The following is a 14,286-nucleotide window of genomic DNA, read 5'->3' on the forward strand; positions in this document are numbered from 1 at the left end:
TGCCTGTTTCTATTCTGTCCTAGCTTCTATCCACTAGAGGGCACTAAAGCTATTTTCTTACTAGCTTGTAGATCACTATGTCTATTTTTACTGTTTAAAGTAAAGTATAAAATGTAGAATCCCTGTCTGAACTTCATGTCACTGTAGTGTAAACAAGTTTTCATGTTGCAAGTGAGATCATAACAGAGATGGGGATGTGACTGAGCTGGGTATGAGAGTCATGGATGGGTGGAGTTCCGCAGAGCCCACCAACCAGCACCCTATATATATGTCCCGCAACACCCCTGGCCCCTTCATCCAGAGGACTGCTCGCTCCCTGAGGTACCGGCACCATGCCATCAAAACCAGCACCCATCAAGAAGGCCCCAGGCAAGAAGGCGCCTGCCAAGGCACCTGAACCCGAGCCTGCCCCGGAGCCTGAACCCGCCCCCGTAGAGGCCCCACCTGAGGAGACTCCACCTGCGGAGGCCCTACCTGCAGAAGCGGCACCTGAGGAGGCTGCGCCGGCAGAAGGAGCCCCGGCCCCGGAGGGAGAAGCAGCACCAGCCGCCCCCGCCGAGGAAACCCCGGCTGCTGAAGGTAGAAGCCCCGGTACTTTGGAGATGAAAACACTGAAACTGCGCCGAATCCGTTTCGAAGTGGAACCGAGTGCCACGCGCGCACACACACACACACACACACACACACACACACACACACACACACAAACACACACACTAGTATTTACTAATATTGTCTTAATTCTAGCGAACTCACTTAGAAACGTAGCTAACACATTAACATATAACACTCTGAGCTGCTGTTTCAGACTTGATTTGATATAAAAGTACGCATTTAGTCAGGAACCATCAGTACAAATTCACTTTTTTAACCATTGTAACCAAGCAACCAAAGCAATGAGACACTACAAATATAACACAACGGGTTAATATTAGTAATATTTGTAACAGAGCAACCCAGCAAGCAAATGAAACGTGATTGAAATGCTATTGAAACGTGTTCAATAGCATTTTAATGACTATATTCCTTATTTTAACAATAAGTTGATACATTTTGTGATACAGTCAGCTTGTCTGAACGTTGTGCGCGTGTAGTCCCGCTGCTGCTGCTGTGTCTCTGTCTCTCCATGCAGCTGTCAGACTGAGCTGAAGCTGATCCTGATTGATTGCTCTGTCAAAAAGGTTGACATGCAAACTGATGGCTTTCTATTCTGTACAGCTCTGCTCTTACTGTAGGGAATCTAATGGAAGGCTCTTATGGTTTAAAGATGGGAGTATTCTTGGTATTGATTATTGATCAAAAGCTAGTTGCGTCTTATTGCACAGATTGGAATGTAAATACCTGACTCATGTAGTTTACTGTAGTTTCCCTGTATTGTTCACATTGTCTAACAACTAACCTGCGATCTCCACTGGCCTTCCTGCACCCTGAGCTGTTCCAAACCGGCAACAGAAGGTAAAAGTTATTGTAATTGGGTTCTTGTCGTCCAATAAATACACAGATTACTAGATTTTAGTTTGCAAAATATCTTAGTAGTGGAAGTGGAATCAATACTTTCTCGTGTGGCTCCTCTGGCATTTATGCTTCTTGGTTATCTTCAGATTTTTGTAATTACAATTCTCTAACATCATAACACACACTACTATAATGAAACAGTTCTGGACTGGTGTGCAAGTGGTTTTGCGTGTGCTGCTGGTAAGAGAGTACGAGAGACTGGACGCAGCCGTGTTACAATACTTTTGAAGTCCTCCAGATCTTAAAGTAAGTCTTCTTTAACACCTGCTGACGTCTTTCTAACATCTAACACCAGCCGCCGCCGTCACCACTGCCGCTTCTGCTGCAGAGGAAGTTCTCGCCCTTGATGCCGCTGCAGAGGGTGAGGTGCCCGCTGCCGCTGCTGCTGCTCCTGCTGCTCCTGCTGCTGCTGGTAAATCACAGCGTTGTAAATGTCCTCTCTCCCAGGTCATTAAACTCTTCATGCTCACGCTGCATTAGCGTTATAGAAATTCTGCCTCGCCTACAGAAAGACGACAGCGTTGTTGGGGGGGATAAACAATCGCGTAAACTGTAAAACATGCCCATTAAAAGCGGGAGTTGTGCGATATCTACATTCATCGTACTCGTAAACCCGCAGATTGACTAGTCCATCCTTTTTATTATTGATTGATCTGTTTCTGCATCCGTCCTGCATACCCGGGCGTAGTCATCCTTACATGGTGGATGGTGTAGTTGTTTGTGGCCTCTAACCTCTGGCTGTAACCTCTAACCTCAGCTGATGCCGCACCCCCAGAGGAAGGAGCCGCTTCTGCAGATGGTAAACACACACCGCAGGGAACTCACACACACAAGCACTAAAGCATGGCCTGTGTCCTGTGTGTGACCCACCGTGTACACATGCTGTGTAAGCGCCTCTGTCCCGTCAGTTTCATCACTTCTCTTATTCACCAATCTGGGCACGTCACTTGTCTTCTACGTTGTCTATACAAGCTGTTCTCTCTTGGTGTCTGTCTGCAAATGTCTCTAAATGTCCCCAGGTAATGTGTCCCCCCCCCTGTTGTCCTGCTGCTTGCTTTCAGGAGAAGACATCTTGATTAGCTTGAAACTGATTAATTCCCCATGTGAATGATGTCAGTTTCTAATTGGCTTCCCCCTAATGGCATGTTAACGCTAGCTGCTGCTGCTCCTGCTGCTGCTGCTGCTGAAGACGCTGCTGCTGCTGCCACCGCCGATGCTGACGCCGCCCCTGCTGCAGACGCGCCTGCAGATGGTAAACAGAAACCCACCACACGGCCACAACAGCATCACTATTTACCCACACGTGCACTGATACTGTGATTGCCGTTATCTTGCTCTTTACCCCAGCTGGGAGGATTTGTTCATTCTTCTCTAACTGAGATTGGCGATGCAAAAGAAGAATTTCATTTCATTCTATTGGAAAAGTTTTGATCAAGTCCTCATTGCTTGCATTGTGAAGTCTTAAACTGCTGCTTGTTTAATGCCAGCTTCTCCGGCTGAAGCTGCCCCAGTGGAGGAGCCGCCCAAACCTCCAACGCCTCCACCCCCTCCACCCCCTGCAGGTAACCTCACTGTTTACCCTCTGGCTTCACCTTGGCCCTCATACCCTGCACACAAGCCCAAATCCAGACCCCTATATATCTATGCATTTATGTAGATCTGCTGTAGTTACTTTTATTAGATTTATATTGGATCTTCTGAACAATTACTGAATTAAGATGCTGTTAATGGACCGTAGTCCCATTTTCTTATGCATCTCTACTCCTCTTACTCTTTATATGTCCTGTTCTCTCACACTCTCTTTGAACTGCCTCACTGTGGGTTTCTTCTCTATCTAATCTTACTTGTGAGTGTTTATATTAAGGTTCTCCTGGTTATATCTGCCTATACAAACACATTTTAATGGTTTGCCCTTCATTCAGTCCCCACTAGTGCTCCTCTGAACCTGACGGTGGAGGATGTGAATGATTGCAGCCTCACCATGAGGTGGAGAGCCCCGGAGACCATAGGAGACTCTGGCCTGGATGGATACACCATCGAGTACTGCAAGGACGGAAGTAAGTCGGGACGTTTGCTTTCGGTCTGTCTGTCTGTCTGTGTGTGTGTGTGTGTGTGTGTGTGTGTGTGTGTGTGTGTGTTTGAGGTCTCTGGGCTGCACCTGTCCCCGTAGTGTCAGAGGGGAGATGGATTCAAAGCCGGGCCCCGGGCCGTATACGGCAGGCAGCATTTCACAACCTGTCACCATATCTCCTGACACCACTTTTAGAAGCACTAGTTTGCTCAGATGTCAGCGTGCCTCCTGAGGTTTCATGATGATGGGCAAAATGCACCGGGTAAGGGCAGAATGTTTGTAAACTCGTGTCGACAGGCGATAAACCACTTAACATGAACTCATTAAGGGATACTTTATAGTTTGTGTATAAAATTAGAATTGCAGCCTTTTCACACTATCATGCGTGTGATGTGTACGTTCAGCACAACCGCAACATAAGTGACAACTGTGTTAAAGCCCACACACACTAATGCAAGCGTGTCATTACCCCACAGCGTCCAACTGGGTGGTGGCGAAGGAGTTGACCACCGAAAACTGCTTCTGCATTAAAAATCTGAGCGCCGGTGACCTGCTCCACGTGCGGGTGGTGGCTGTAAACCCCGGGGGCCGCAGTGACCCCGTCCTCGTGGAGGCCGTGCCTATCCGCGAGGTGACCGGTGAGTAGCAGACGGCAATGTTGGCCGAGGTCATCTGCTCGTAAAGCGGAACCTTCAGGAAGCATAAGTGGAGATTCCAAAGAACACAGGGGACAATTATGAGGAAATGATTTATGTTGACTTCACTTGCTTCTCTGGAGGTGTCACTGTAACAAGGATTGAAACGATTGATACTCCATGTGTTTATGTTTGTAAAGACGAAGAACATGGACCAGCCTCTTCATCAGGAGCTTTGTGGTCGTTACTTATGACCTATCCTTAAAGTACTCACGTTACAGCCGAGGCGGCATTCGTTGGCAGGCCCTCAGATGGACACAGCTGTATACACATAAATCCCTCAGGTGCTGACGTGAGCCTTCATCAGCGTTTAAATCACCGCTCTGCTCGTAAACAAACCACGTAGCTCAGCCTGACAACAGCCTGAGCTCGGGTTTTCTCTGTAACATGAATGTTATTTTACTGAAGTCACAATAAGCTGTGCTGGGCGTTTTGGACACTGATAGCAGCGTAGATTGGCGTAGGAAACGTTTACACTGAGAGTTCCAGCAGGAGCTACAAAACGCATATGAAAGAATACAGCGTCTACATATAGGCAGGATAGTGTTGAGTGGTGTGTGTTCGCTCTCCTCTTTAAATCAAATTGCGCCCACCCTCGGTTACAAGAGCTGTGAATTTCTGTCGCCGTTTACGTTGCCTAGGCGTCTCTGGGGCCGTGGTGAAGACCTGAGCTGGCAACATCTTCCTTATCCAGTTTCAGAAGGACAGCATGCTGACTCTGGTGGGGGTCACAAGCACCGTCCGGGGTGCGAAACGCTGTCATGCCGGACCACCGGTCATCTCAGGAGAGTGAAACGTGAGACTAATTGAGGGGTTTTGCGCGGCTTGGTGGGTGGTAAATTCAGGTTGATAAGACATCCGTGCACACACAAGCAGTCCTACATGTGCTGTACACTGGGGACAAAGATAGATCGTGTATTGTTTGGCAGGAGGACACGGCCGCCTGCTGAGAGCTGGGGTATGAGTGACAATTCAGGGCAGAGAATCGGGTTTGAGACAAATCAGGGGGCCATCATACGGTGTGATGGTGCCTAAGTTTCAGGAAGATATGACCAAATGTTTGACCAAAGCGCGAGAAGAGATGGACTGGGAAAGAAAGGATACTCCTCCAAATACTCTGCTCCCTGACTGGTTTGGGTCACTGTAGTCTCCATGTACTGTGCTTCAGTTAAATATCTGTATTGTTTTTTTCATCCGAGGTCCAAATAAAGCCAGCGTTTCTAAGTTTGAATGTCAGGACCGTGTAACCATAGAAAGAGCGCCAGCAGAAGTGATGACGCCTTCCCACTGCCTCTTTGTGTGCCTCACAGATGATAACACGTGTCAGTGGTCATCCTGGACTTTCTCAACACCAAATCTATTTCAGGAGGCGCAGGGGCACAGAGTCTCCCTCTGCCTAGATACTGTACTCTTCCTCAAGCGGACAAACTCAAATACACACCACACTGCTTTCACTCACTTATCATCATCACTTTCGTCCTAATTGTCTTTGTTTTCAGTCATATGTTTGGATTTACGTGGAAGCATCCTGTGCATCCTGTGCTCCTTCCTCAGCTGCAGCTCTTGGTGGCTATGTTTAGCCTCTCTACACATGTTCTCTTGTCAGCCTCGTCTATCGTGGCTGCTCTATTTAGGTCTTGTTGACTTGTCATTTTGAGCATGCATGACCCCACTCTTAAGACGCGAGGTGTACAGGACACGACACATCTCTGCACAAGACCAGCTGGCAATGCTAGTTTCAACAATAAATGCAGTGTGTCCAGCATCAGATTAGTGATGCTTTACTCTTAAATGAAGATGAAGCCAAATATCTGCACCGTAAGCATTAAGCAGCAATGTGTCTTGTTTCTCAGAGCGTCCCAAGGTCCGTATGCCCCGCTTCCTCAGAGCTCGTTACATCAGGCAGGTTGGAGATCAGATCAACCTCGTCATCCCCTTTTTGGTAAGCCGCCGCACATCATTGTGTTATGGAAGTGATGTAGTGGAGACCAAAAGGTCCCTGAGCGTTCCGTCTCTCTTCTTCCCCTCACCTTAGGGAAAACCCAATCCTGTGGTGTCCTGGTTTAAGGACGGTCAAGCTGTGGATTCAAAGAGGGTCAACGTGAGGAACAGTGACAAAGACAGCATCCTCTTCATCCGCACTGTTCAGAGGGAAGACTCTGGAGACTACGAGATGTCCGTGAAGGTGGACAGCTTCGAGGACAAAGCCTCCGTTACTTTACAGGTTGTGGGTAAGAATGGACACACACACGCACAATGTTCCAGAGAGGGAGCAACAATAGCATTCCCTCTGTAAACATTACTCCGGACCTGTTGAATCTGCCACCATCCGGCACAGATCGCACCTCTTAACCGCGGCGCCCTTTGACCCTTTGTGTTTGATCCTGATCTTTCAGCTGTTGTTGAAGTGTGGAATGACTTTTATAGGTGTCGCCACATCTATTTAAGGTGTGAATGTAAACTTCTGACTTGCTAATGTGTTTGTACAAAAAAACAAAAGCACATGGAGCTTCACTTTTGAGCGCACACATAAACACGAGGGTTTAGTGATGTAATGGTTATTATTAATGCGAGCATGTCTTCCTCAGAGCTTCCTGGTCCTCCTGCCAGTGTGAAGCTATTGGACACTTGGGGTTTCAACGCTGCCGTGGAGTGGACCCCTCCCAACGATGACGGCAACGCGCAGATCACCGGATACACTGTGCAGAAGGCCGACAAGAAGACCGGGGTGAGACACACAAAGATCAGAGGCCCACACACTAACGAACTGTAGATACAGAGAAATCCTGAAACATCGCTCATGGCCTTACATTTTCTCTGCTTTGTCACTAGTAAATGACTCTGGTTCCTTGCGTCTCTGTAAGCAGGAGTGGTTCACCGTGCTGGAGCACTACCACAGGCTCACCGCCACCGTCTCAGACCTCATCATGGGAAACTCCTACGCCTTCAGGGTGTTCACCGAGAACAACGTTGGCGTGAGCGAGGAGTGTACCATCACCAAGGAGGCGGCCACCATCGAGAAGACAGGTGACCTTCAGGGCGCTGCTCTGTCTGTGAGGGCCATTTAGTTGATATGATGGAAAGAGAGGCGGTGGTGCGTTACACAGCAGCAGATGCTGGAAGTGGAGAGTGTCAGGAGCTTATTTTAATGTGCTGCAGGGAGTCTGTAAGTGAGACTACAGACTGTGTGTGTGTGTCAGTGTGAGTAAGTGGCCTTAGTCCCAAGACGCTGCAGATTTGGCCAGTGGTCAGGCAGTATTTAGCACAGTGCTGTTGTATTAAACTACATTCATTCACACTGTTACCACATCCTGACTGAACCATTTCTGAAGTTAAAAATCTGAAATTTAAATCCCTAATCTATATTTTTTGCGATGATTTTCACAATTTAGCTTGTTTAGTACTGTAGATTTAACTGGGTCAGGGTTTTCAACCTTGTGTCGTGGTGTGTCAGCTTACACACGTGGCGCTTGTGGGTTCTAAACCCTTTTCCACGTGTTTACCAGGAATCCTTTACAAGCCTCCCGAGTACCCGGAGCACGACTTCAGCGAGGCACCTAAATTCACCACACCCCTCAGCGACCGCGCCGCCACCGTGGGCTACACCACCAAGCTGCTGTGCTCCGTTCGCGGCTCCCCCAAGGTCAGATTCCTACTTTACTACGACTACTACCACCTCACATGTACACACTGCATCGCCGCATTACCTCACATGTCACATACATGCACCCTTCCTGTCCTTTTCATGCTCATATCCAGTTTTGGCATTTCTTTTTCCTTTCCCTCCACAAATGCCTCACAGCAAATGACAGTGGCAGTTACTGATTGGCTGGTATTTTAGCAGGTGAATGGATACTATTTAAACAAGGACGTGTAATCAGATTGTTCGGGAGTGTAAACATGGTAAGCATTGCTAGGACATCCTGAGGACACCCCTGTTGATTATGTAAGTGTATATCTTGGCCACGCTATAGTTCACATCCACAAGTCTTTGTTATGAATTTGGGCCTGATTGTTACATTTTCTAACCACAGAATCCTTAAATAAACCAACCACATGTGGCATTAATGTCAGCACCGATGTGGAACGGGGCTGGCCTGGCAGTGACATGATCTATTTGAAGTCTCGCTGCTCTTGGCAACTGCTGCTGTGGTTAAACATATCGTTACAGTTGTCTGACTGACGCTGATGTCGGAGGTGGCAGGCCGCGATGGAAATACGGTTGATTACTCGTCCTAGCTGTCCTTGGCTGCACATCCCGTGAGAGAGGGCATCAGGGGGGAGGTCTGTGGTCTGGGGTTGTCCCCAAAAGTGCCGCAAACGTTGACTCATGCAGGCCAACAAATGGAATGTTAAAGGAATGCTGCTGGATGCAGGGATGGGAGGGAAGGGCTGGTAGATGTTCATGTTTCAGGGACAGCTGAGGAGGTCCAGAAGCCTCGCTGTGTGTCCGCTGATGTGTCTGTATTTATGTGTGGGTTATTCCCAGAGCAAGGACCCAAATGCTGATTCACACATTGGACCTAGAAGTTAGGATCTTTAAGACTGGAGCCATTTGGATCAAATGAGTCCTCACTGTTCTTCGTCTAATGCTGAATTTAAAGACATGTTTTGTTACAGAAGAACACCAAAGATTAAAGAAGGCTCAGCAGGCTGTACCAGAGTGTATTAGAACATGTTTATTGAGCCACTTTCTCTGGCTCCAGTCCAGATCCAGCCGAAAGGCACTCAGACAGCCGTGTGACAACTTCTCCTGCTGTCTCTGATAACAACCTGACGCTGGGATTACGGAGGTAGAGAGCGCATTATACAGAGCTGAGAGGAAGAGGACACAGAGCGTAGCTGAGTGTGGAGCACATGAGCAGACGGCGATAAGAGCAGCTCTTTGCAGGTGTTTCTGTATCACACAAGGTCCTATTTTTGTCACCCGTCCAGACACTAAGGTTATGGCTGTGACTTTCCCGTCAAGATCCAAAGAGGACCTGAAGGGGATGGGACGGGAAAGACGAAATTATAAGGGCAGGAGACACGAAGAGACACTTAGGGGAGTTCAGGTTTTTGTTGCAATCGTTTCTTCAAACTTTCTCGCCCACTGTAGCTCCCAGAATGTCTTTAAACGGCTGATACTGATAGTGACTTTGACCCAGATAACAGCTCTGACTGCACTAAATATAGCATGCTCTGCTGCCATTGCGTAATGGTCAGTTGAGGGCGCTGTTTTGTGGCTAAATTAGTCAGTATTCCCCTTAAATATGGATATAAAAAATTATTATTATTAATGTTACATAGTAAACAACTGATTTTTCTTCTGGAGTAAAACTTTGGTGAGGCCTAATTAAGTCACTGAATGCCAAAGTAACACCAAAGATGTACTTCTAAGCCACGCCCCTTTTCCTCACCGTTTTGTGTCCACCTTTTGTCAACAACTTGTCATACATTTTGGGACTGGGCAGTGTCCAGCAGTAGTACCTTTGAAATGGATTGTGTGCGTGATTGGGTGTCAGCTTGCAATCACATCATCAACGTCTGCCGCAGCTCCCCTCACTGCCAAAGGCTTAGACGTACTTGGGCTGACACATAGAGGATGGAAATGGATCCCTTCTGCTCATCCTCTTAGATCCTCCTCTTCCGAGTGATCGTCAACAGATCAGAGCAGTGTCCTTCTTTGTCTCCGCCCACTTTTAAAGGCACAAACCGCAGATTCAGAAACACATCAAGCTGCTGCAAGAGTATTGATTATGACGACAAAGCAAATGCATCGGAACCTCCTGAAATTACGAGCATCTTCAAATGCCAGAACTTATTAGGAGACGTTGAAGCATTCAGTTGTGAAATGCATTTGCAGGTGTAATTCAATCACCAGGCTCAGCAGCTGTAAGACTGGATTTCTGGACTCAGTAGATGCAACAAGAGAGAATGAAAGTTAAGGAATTTACAAATGTTTTCCTCCGTTCCTCAGCCTAAGGTCGAGTGGCTGAAGAATCAGATGGTTATCGGCGATGACCCCAAGTATCGTCAGCTCATCAACCAGGGTATTTGCTGCCTGGAGATCCGTAAGCCCTGCTGCTTCGACGGCGGCGTGTACACCTGCCGAGCCAAGAATAAGCAAGGAGAAGCCACCGTCTCCTGCAAGCTGGAGGTCAAACGTACGTATCTACAGACAACTGATGAGCAATCTGAACACCCGATTGTAAGAATGTTTTGTAAAACATTCTTCATCTTTGTCCCAACAGAGGTTATTGTTGCAGAAGCTGATAAGGAGAAGGACAAATAAAGCAACAGGAACACCAGAGGTAAACAACATGACTCTTCTATGTGCAAATGACTTAACAGTTAACAAGTTTCCACATGAGCTGATTGTTCAATCGGCGTCCTACAGGGCTCAATACTGGGACCCGTATTGTTTTATACAGTATATCCTCCTTCAGGATGTGCCAGGATATGAACGTATGAACTGACACAGCTGTTCTTACAACACCAGCTGCATTCATTTGAACCGGATGTTGACACTTCTGCAATTAAGTGTATTTGTGTAAGAAGGACGAGCAACTTGCCTGCCCACACACATCCGTTGTCATACACCTCATGGATGTGGCTTTACCTATGATGGTGATGTCGTATGAGCTGAGGGAGACTTTCTTTGTTTTTTTTGGTTCTGACCAGCTGTGAATTCCAGTTTTCTGAGGCCAATAGCATCAAATTAAAAACAGTAATTATCTCCGCCTCTCTCTCTCTCTCTCTCTCTCTCTCTCTCTCTCTCTCTCTCTCTCTCTCTCTCTCTCTCTCTCTCTCTCTCTCTCTCTCTCTCTCTCTCTCTCTCTCTCTCCCCCCCCCCCCCCTCTCTCAAAACCTGCTTTTGGATGTAGTAATGCGACGAAGATTAATGTCATCACAACAGCAACACCAAATTGCTAATTGGCGTTTTTCACAGCTTTAATCTTTCTATTTGTGTCTTCACTATTAGCCAGTAATATTCAGGTTTAAGTACCAGCGCTATCTTTTAAGCTTTATAAATGCTGGAGTGGTGTAGCCTTTCAAGGAGCGCCAGGAAGGAGGCGTGACGAAATGTGTTACATGGCGTCCCGAGTATTCAAACTCCCCCCTGCTCGCAGCGCCAAACCCAAGACCCAATAAACAAATCAAAAGCCGGAGGAGAGGAGAAAGACGTCGTGTCAGGGATAAGTGGAGTTTAAAGCACGGCATATAAAGACGCCGGTAACGAGATGCACAGGATGGCTCAAGGTTGCAAGAAGGTTGGTGCTTGAGGAGTAATGGTTTTAAAGAACATTCCGCCGGGTCTTTTTACAGCACTGTGAAACACTATACACTGCTGCTGTACATTCAGATCGTGTTAGCAACAAGCCGCTCGCATTAAGTCATGTATTCCTCAGATGACGAGGGCCTTCACGCTACCTTATGTCTACTCCTGCTGCTCCTGTGCACGGATGCAAATTGTCTCCGTGTCCACCTCAGAATTCTCCCTCATATTTGCTTTCTTCGGAGAACGTTCCCCTCCATTGTCTTCACCTTCCATCACACTTTCTCCTCTCCTGTTCAGCTGTTGTTGCGATGTACACACAAGTTAAAGCAGCAGTGTTAGTATCCTAAACCTGAGCCTACGCGCAGTACAGACATTTCTTTGAATAAACCTTAATAAACCTGCTTTGCACTTGACTAAGTTATCAGGTTTCTCCAGCATATATCCAGTTCACCGCCTGGCTCTGAATCCTTGAACCTGAAACGGGAAACCGGGTTTCCTGTTTACATAAACATTTCTAGAATTGCATCTCTGCGTTGCGTGTAAACACCCTGCTCTTGACTTATCCAGCTTATGCAGAGCAGATTTGTAATTCATACCAGACAGGAAGAAAGCATCTGAACTCTGACTTGGCTCATATTTGATTCTTACTTAGATTTTTTTGCACACAAATTTTGACTCTGAAAATGATAAAAATAACTCCAGGAGAGCATAAATCATCCTTCACTGATTAAGTTTCATTTTTGACTGAAATGTCAGCCTGGTCACACACGCGTGCCTGATTGCCTTTTCAATGTGTCCGGAGCGAGCCTCAGTGTGGTTTGGACGCATCCACACCTGTATTTACAGCCGTTCCACTTGTGTTCGGATTACCAAAGACACATTTTAGTACCAAGTGTGAACAGGGCCCCAGGTGACACCATCGGGTCGGTTTGCCGGGTGAGACGCAGTCCTATGAGACAGCCTTACATGGGAAGGGCTCCTCGAGTGGGGAAAAATGAGGGAAGAGAGGGAGAGATAGAGAGAGTGAGAGCCTTTTGGGTGGGGTTAGAGGTGATGTCAGCGCGGCACTCCACAGCTTCTAAAAATGGCTCCAGATGATGTGACACGCAGGGAAACTCTTCACATTACCATGAGTCAACAGGCAAGAGCAGCGTCGTGCGAGAAGAAGAGAGAATGGGCTAAGAGGGCAGAAACCGAGACGCACAATCCTCAGCGGAAGACGCACACATGCACACAGACATGCACGGATAAGACGAAAAGCACTGTTCTTGGACAAATTGATAATTAACCCCACGTGACCCCACTCAACCCCTTTCTTACTTTAATTCTCTTTCCACCAGTGCCTTAAAGAGGACCAGCAGATGTCCAGGTCTTATGGTGCGAGGTGAGTTTGAATGTGTGTTTATCTGCAGGTGTGCGTGTCCACTAGACCTCTCTGTGACTCTTTGTGTGTGTTGCTCTTATCTTATCTAGAGCGTTCAAGGGAGGTGAGAGAAGGAAATATGGCTGGCTGTGAAGCAGTGTGTACTTAATGAAGAGAGCGATGAAGCACCAAACACGCCCCAGCCTCATATCTATTTCCACCACCTCCCAACTGCACATCCCTCCCCACACACACTCCTTACAGTATGCAGGGAAAACCCACGCCTCCCTACCCCCACACCCACACCCAACCACCCCTGTCAGCCAAATGTTGCGTTATTTTAGTTGGTGACGTGTATGTAAGACTATATTTACAATGTTTTTGTTTTTTTTCTGCCTGTGTCCATTTGCTATTTGTTATATATGTGTATGACTCAATAAAACGTTGAATCCTCAGACTTGCAGTGTCTTTTTGTATGGGTTTGTATTAAACGTGTGCCTCACATTACGGCCAACTTGACCCTGAATCTCCGCACTGATTTCCCTCTGTCTTTAATATTGAAATGTAAACACATCATGAAGAAGGAGCTCATCTGTGGAATTAACCACTGCAGCGCTGAAAAGACCATTTCCATGACTGGTAACCTGGTAGGAACACCTGGTGCCAATTTATTGATTTTCTATTCTATCATTATTTTTCTTCACCTCCCGTTTATAGATTTCTCATTATATCGTTCTTTTTTCTTTTTTTTTCTAGTCTTCCTATTGTGTTGTTTTTTTCCTCACCTCTGTTTTCTAGTTTTTCTATTCTATTCTCTTTCTACACCTCTTTTTTCTCTTTTTCTCGATCTATCATTGTTTTTCTTCTCCTTCTCGTTTGACGAAGAAGACAAAGAATGATAATTTTGTCATTTTGTCGTTATTTTTTGCTTTCTTTTTATTCATTTTCCTGTTCTGTCGTTCTTTCTCACCTTTCTCTCTCTTGGTCTTCCATGTTGAGCCACACCACCTGGCTACAAGCAATCAGAGTGACAACTCAAAGCAGGTGCAACCAATTAAGCAGAGACAGAGCAGAGTCAGTATGAAGGCAGAAGACGCTTTAATACCACAAGATGTCAAAGAACTGCCTCTCACACATACAAATATAACTCCTGTACTTTCTCTCCTCTTTTTTTTCTCATTTTCTTAATCTGTCGTTCTCATTTGCCCTCCTTTTCTCTCATTTTCTCCTGGCACCACCACTATCAAACAAGATCATTTCAACATGGTCAACTCTCTAACTAAAATGTGATTCCAATATTTAGCCCATGAAATGTCTTAGTGGACACACTGCTTTCCCATTCCAATTCCAAAGAGAATCCATTTGACCATGCCAAATGTCG

At 46.6% G+C, this 14,286-nt stretch overlaps 1 protein-coding gene across 4 annotated transcripts; it reads left to right on the forward strand.

Moving 5' to 3' along the window:
* The first annotated feature begins 332 nt into the window (after positions 1-332).
* On the forward strand, positions 333-10,574 carry mybpha (myosin binding protein Ha). 4 transcript variants are annotated; one of them, XM_076166983.1, is made up of 12 exons: positions 333-591; positions 2,672-2,767; positions 3,003-3,077; positions 3,438-3,572; positions 4,063-4,224; positions 6,135-6,223; positions 6,317-6,512; positions 6,870-7,009; positions 7,149-7,308; positions 7,788-7,924; positions 10,241-10,427; positions 10,515-10,574. In XM_076166983.1, exons 1-12 carry the CDS (start codon positions 333-335, stop codon positions 10,553-10,555), a joined length of 1,677 nt encoding a protein of 558 aa, XP_076023098.1. In that variant the 3' UTR covers positions 10,556-10,574. The 4 variants fall into 4 exon arrangements, with proteins under 4 accessions (XP_076023098.1, XP_076023099.1, XP_076023100.1 ...); XM_076166984.1 differs by having other exon boundaries at positions 2,705-2,767; XM_076166985.1 differs by having other exon boundaries at positions 333-579; positions 2,672-2,760; positions 3,032-3,077.
* The last annotated feature ends 3,712 nt before the right edge of the window (positions 10,575-14,286 follow it).

This window comes from Genypterus blacodes, unplaced genomic scaffold (genome assembly GCF_046128005.1).
Source record: "Genypterus blacodes isolate CSIRO-AG114 ecotype Tasmania unplaced genomic scaffold, CSIRO-AGI_Gbla_v1 ptg000156l_1, whole genome shotgun sequence".
NCBI classification, from domain to species: domain Eukaryota; kingdom Metazoa; phylum Chordata; class Actinopteri; order Ophidiiformes; family Ophidiidae; genus Genypterus; species Genypterus blacodes.

What these genes read in the sequence shown, in the direction of transcription:
- mybpha (XM_076166983.1), top strand. Translation starts at nt 333, where the DNA reads ATGCCATCAAAACCAGCACCCATCAAGAAGGCCCCAGGCAAGAAGGCG. An exon ending in CGAGTACTGCAAGGACGGAA is followed by an intron (nt 3,573 to 4,062) that starts GTAAGTCGGGAC and finishes ATTACCCCACAG; the next exon opens with CGTCCAACTGGGTGGTGGCG. An exon ending in GGCCACCATCGAGAAGACAG is followed by an intron (nt 7,309 to 7,787) that starts GTGACCTTCAGG and finishes CGTGTTTACCAG; the next exon opens with GAATCCTTTACAAGCCTCCC.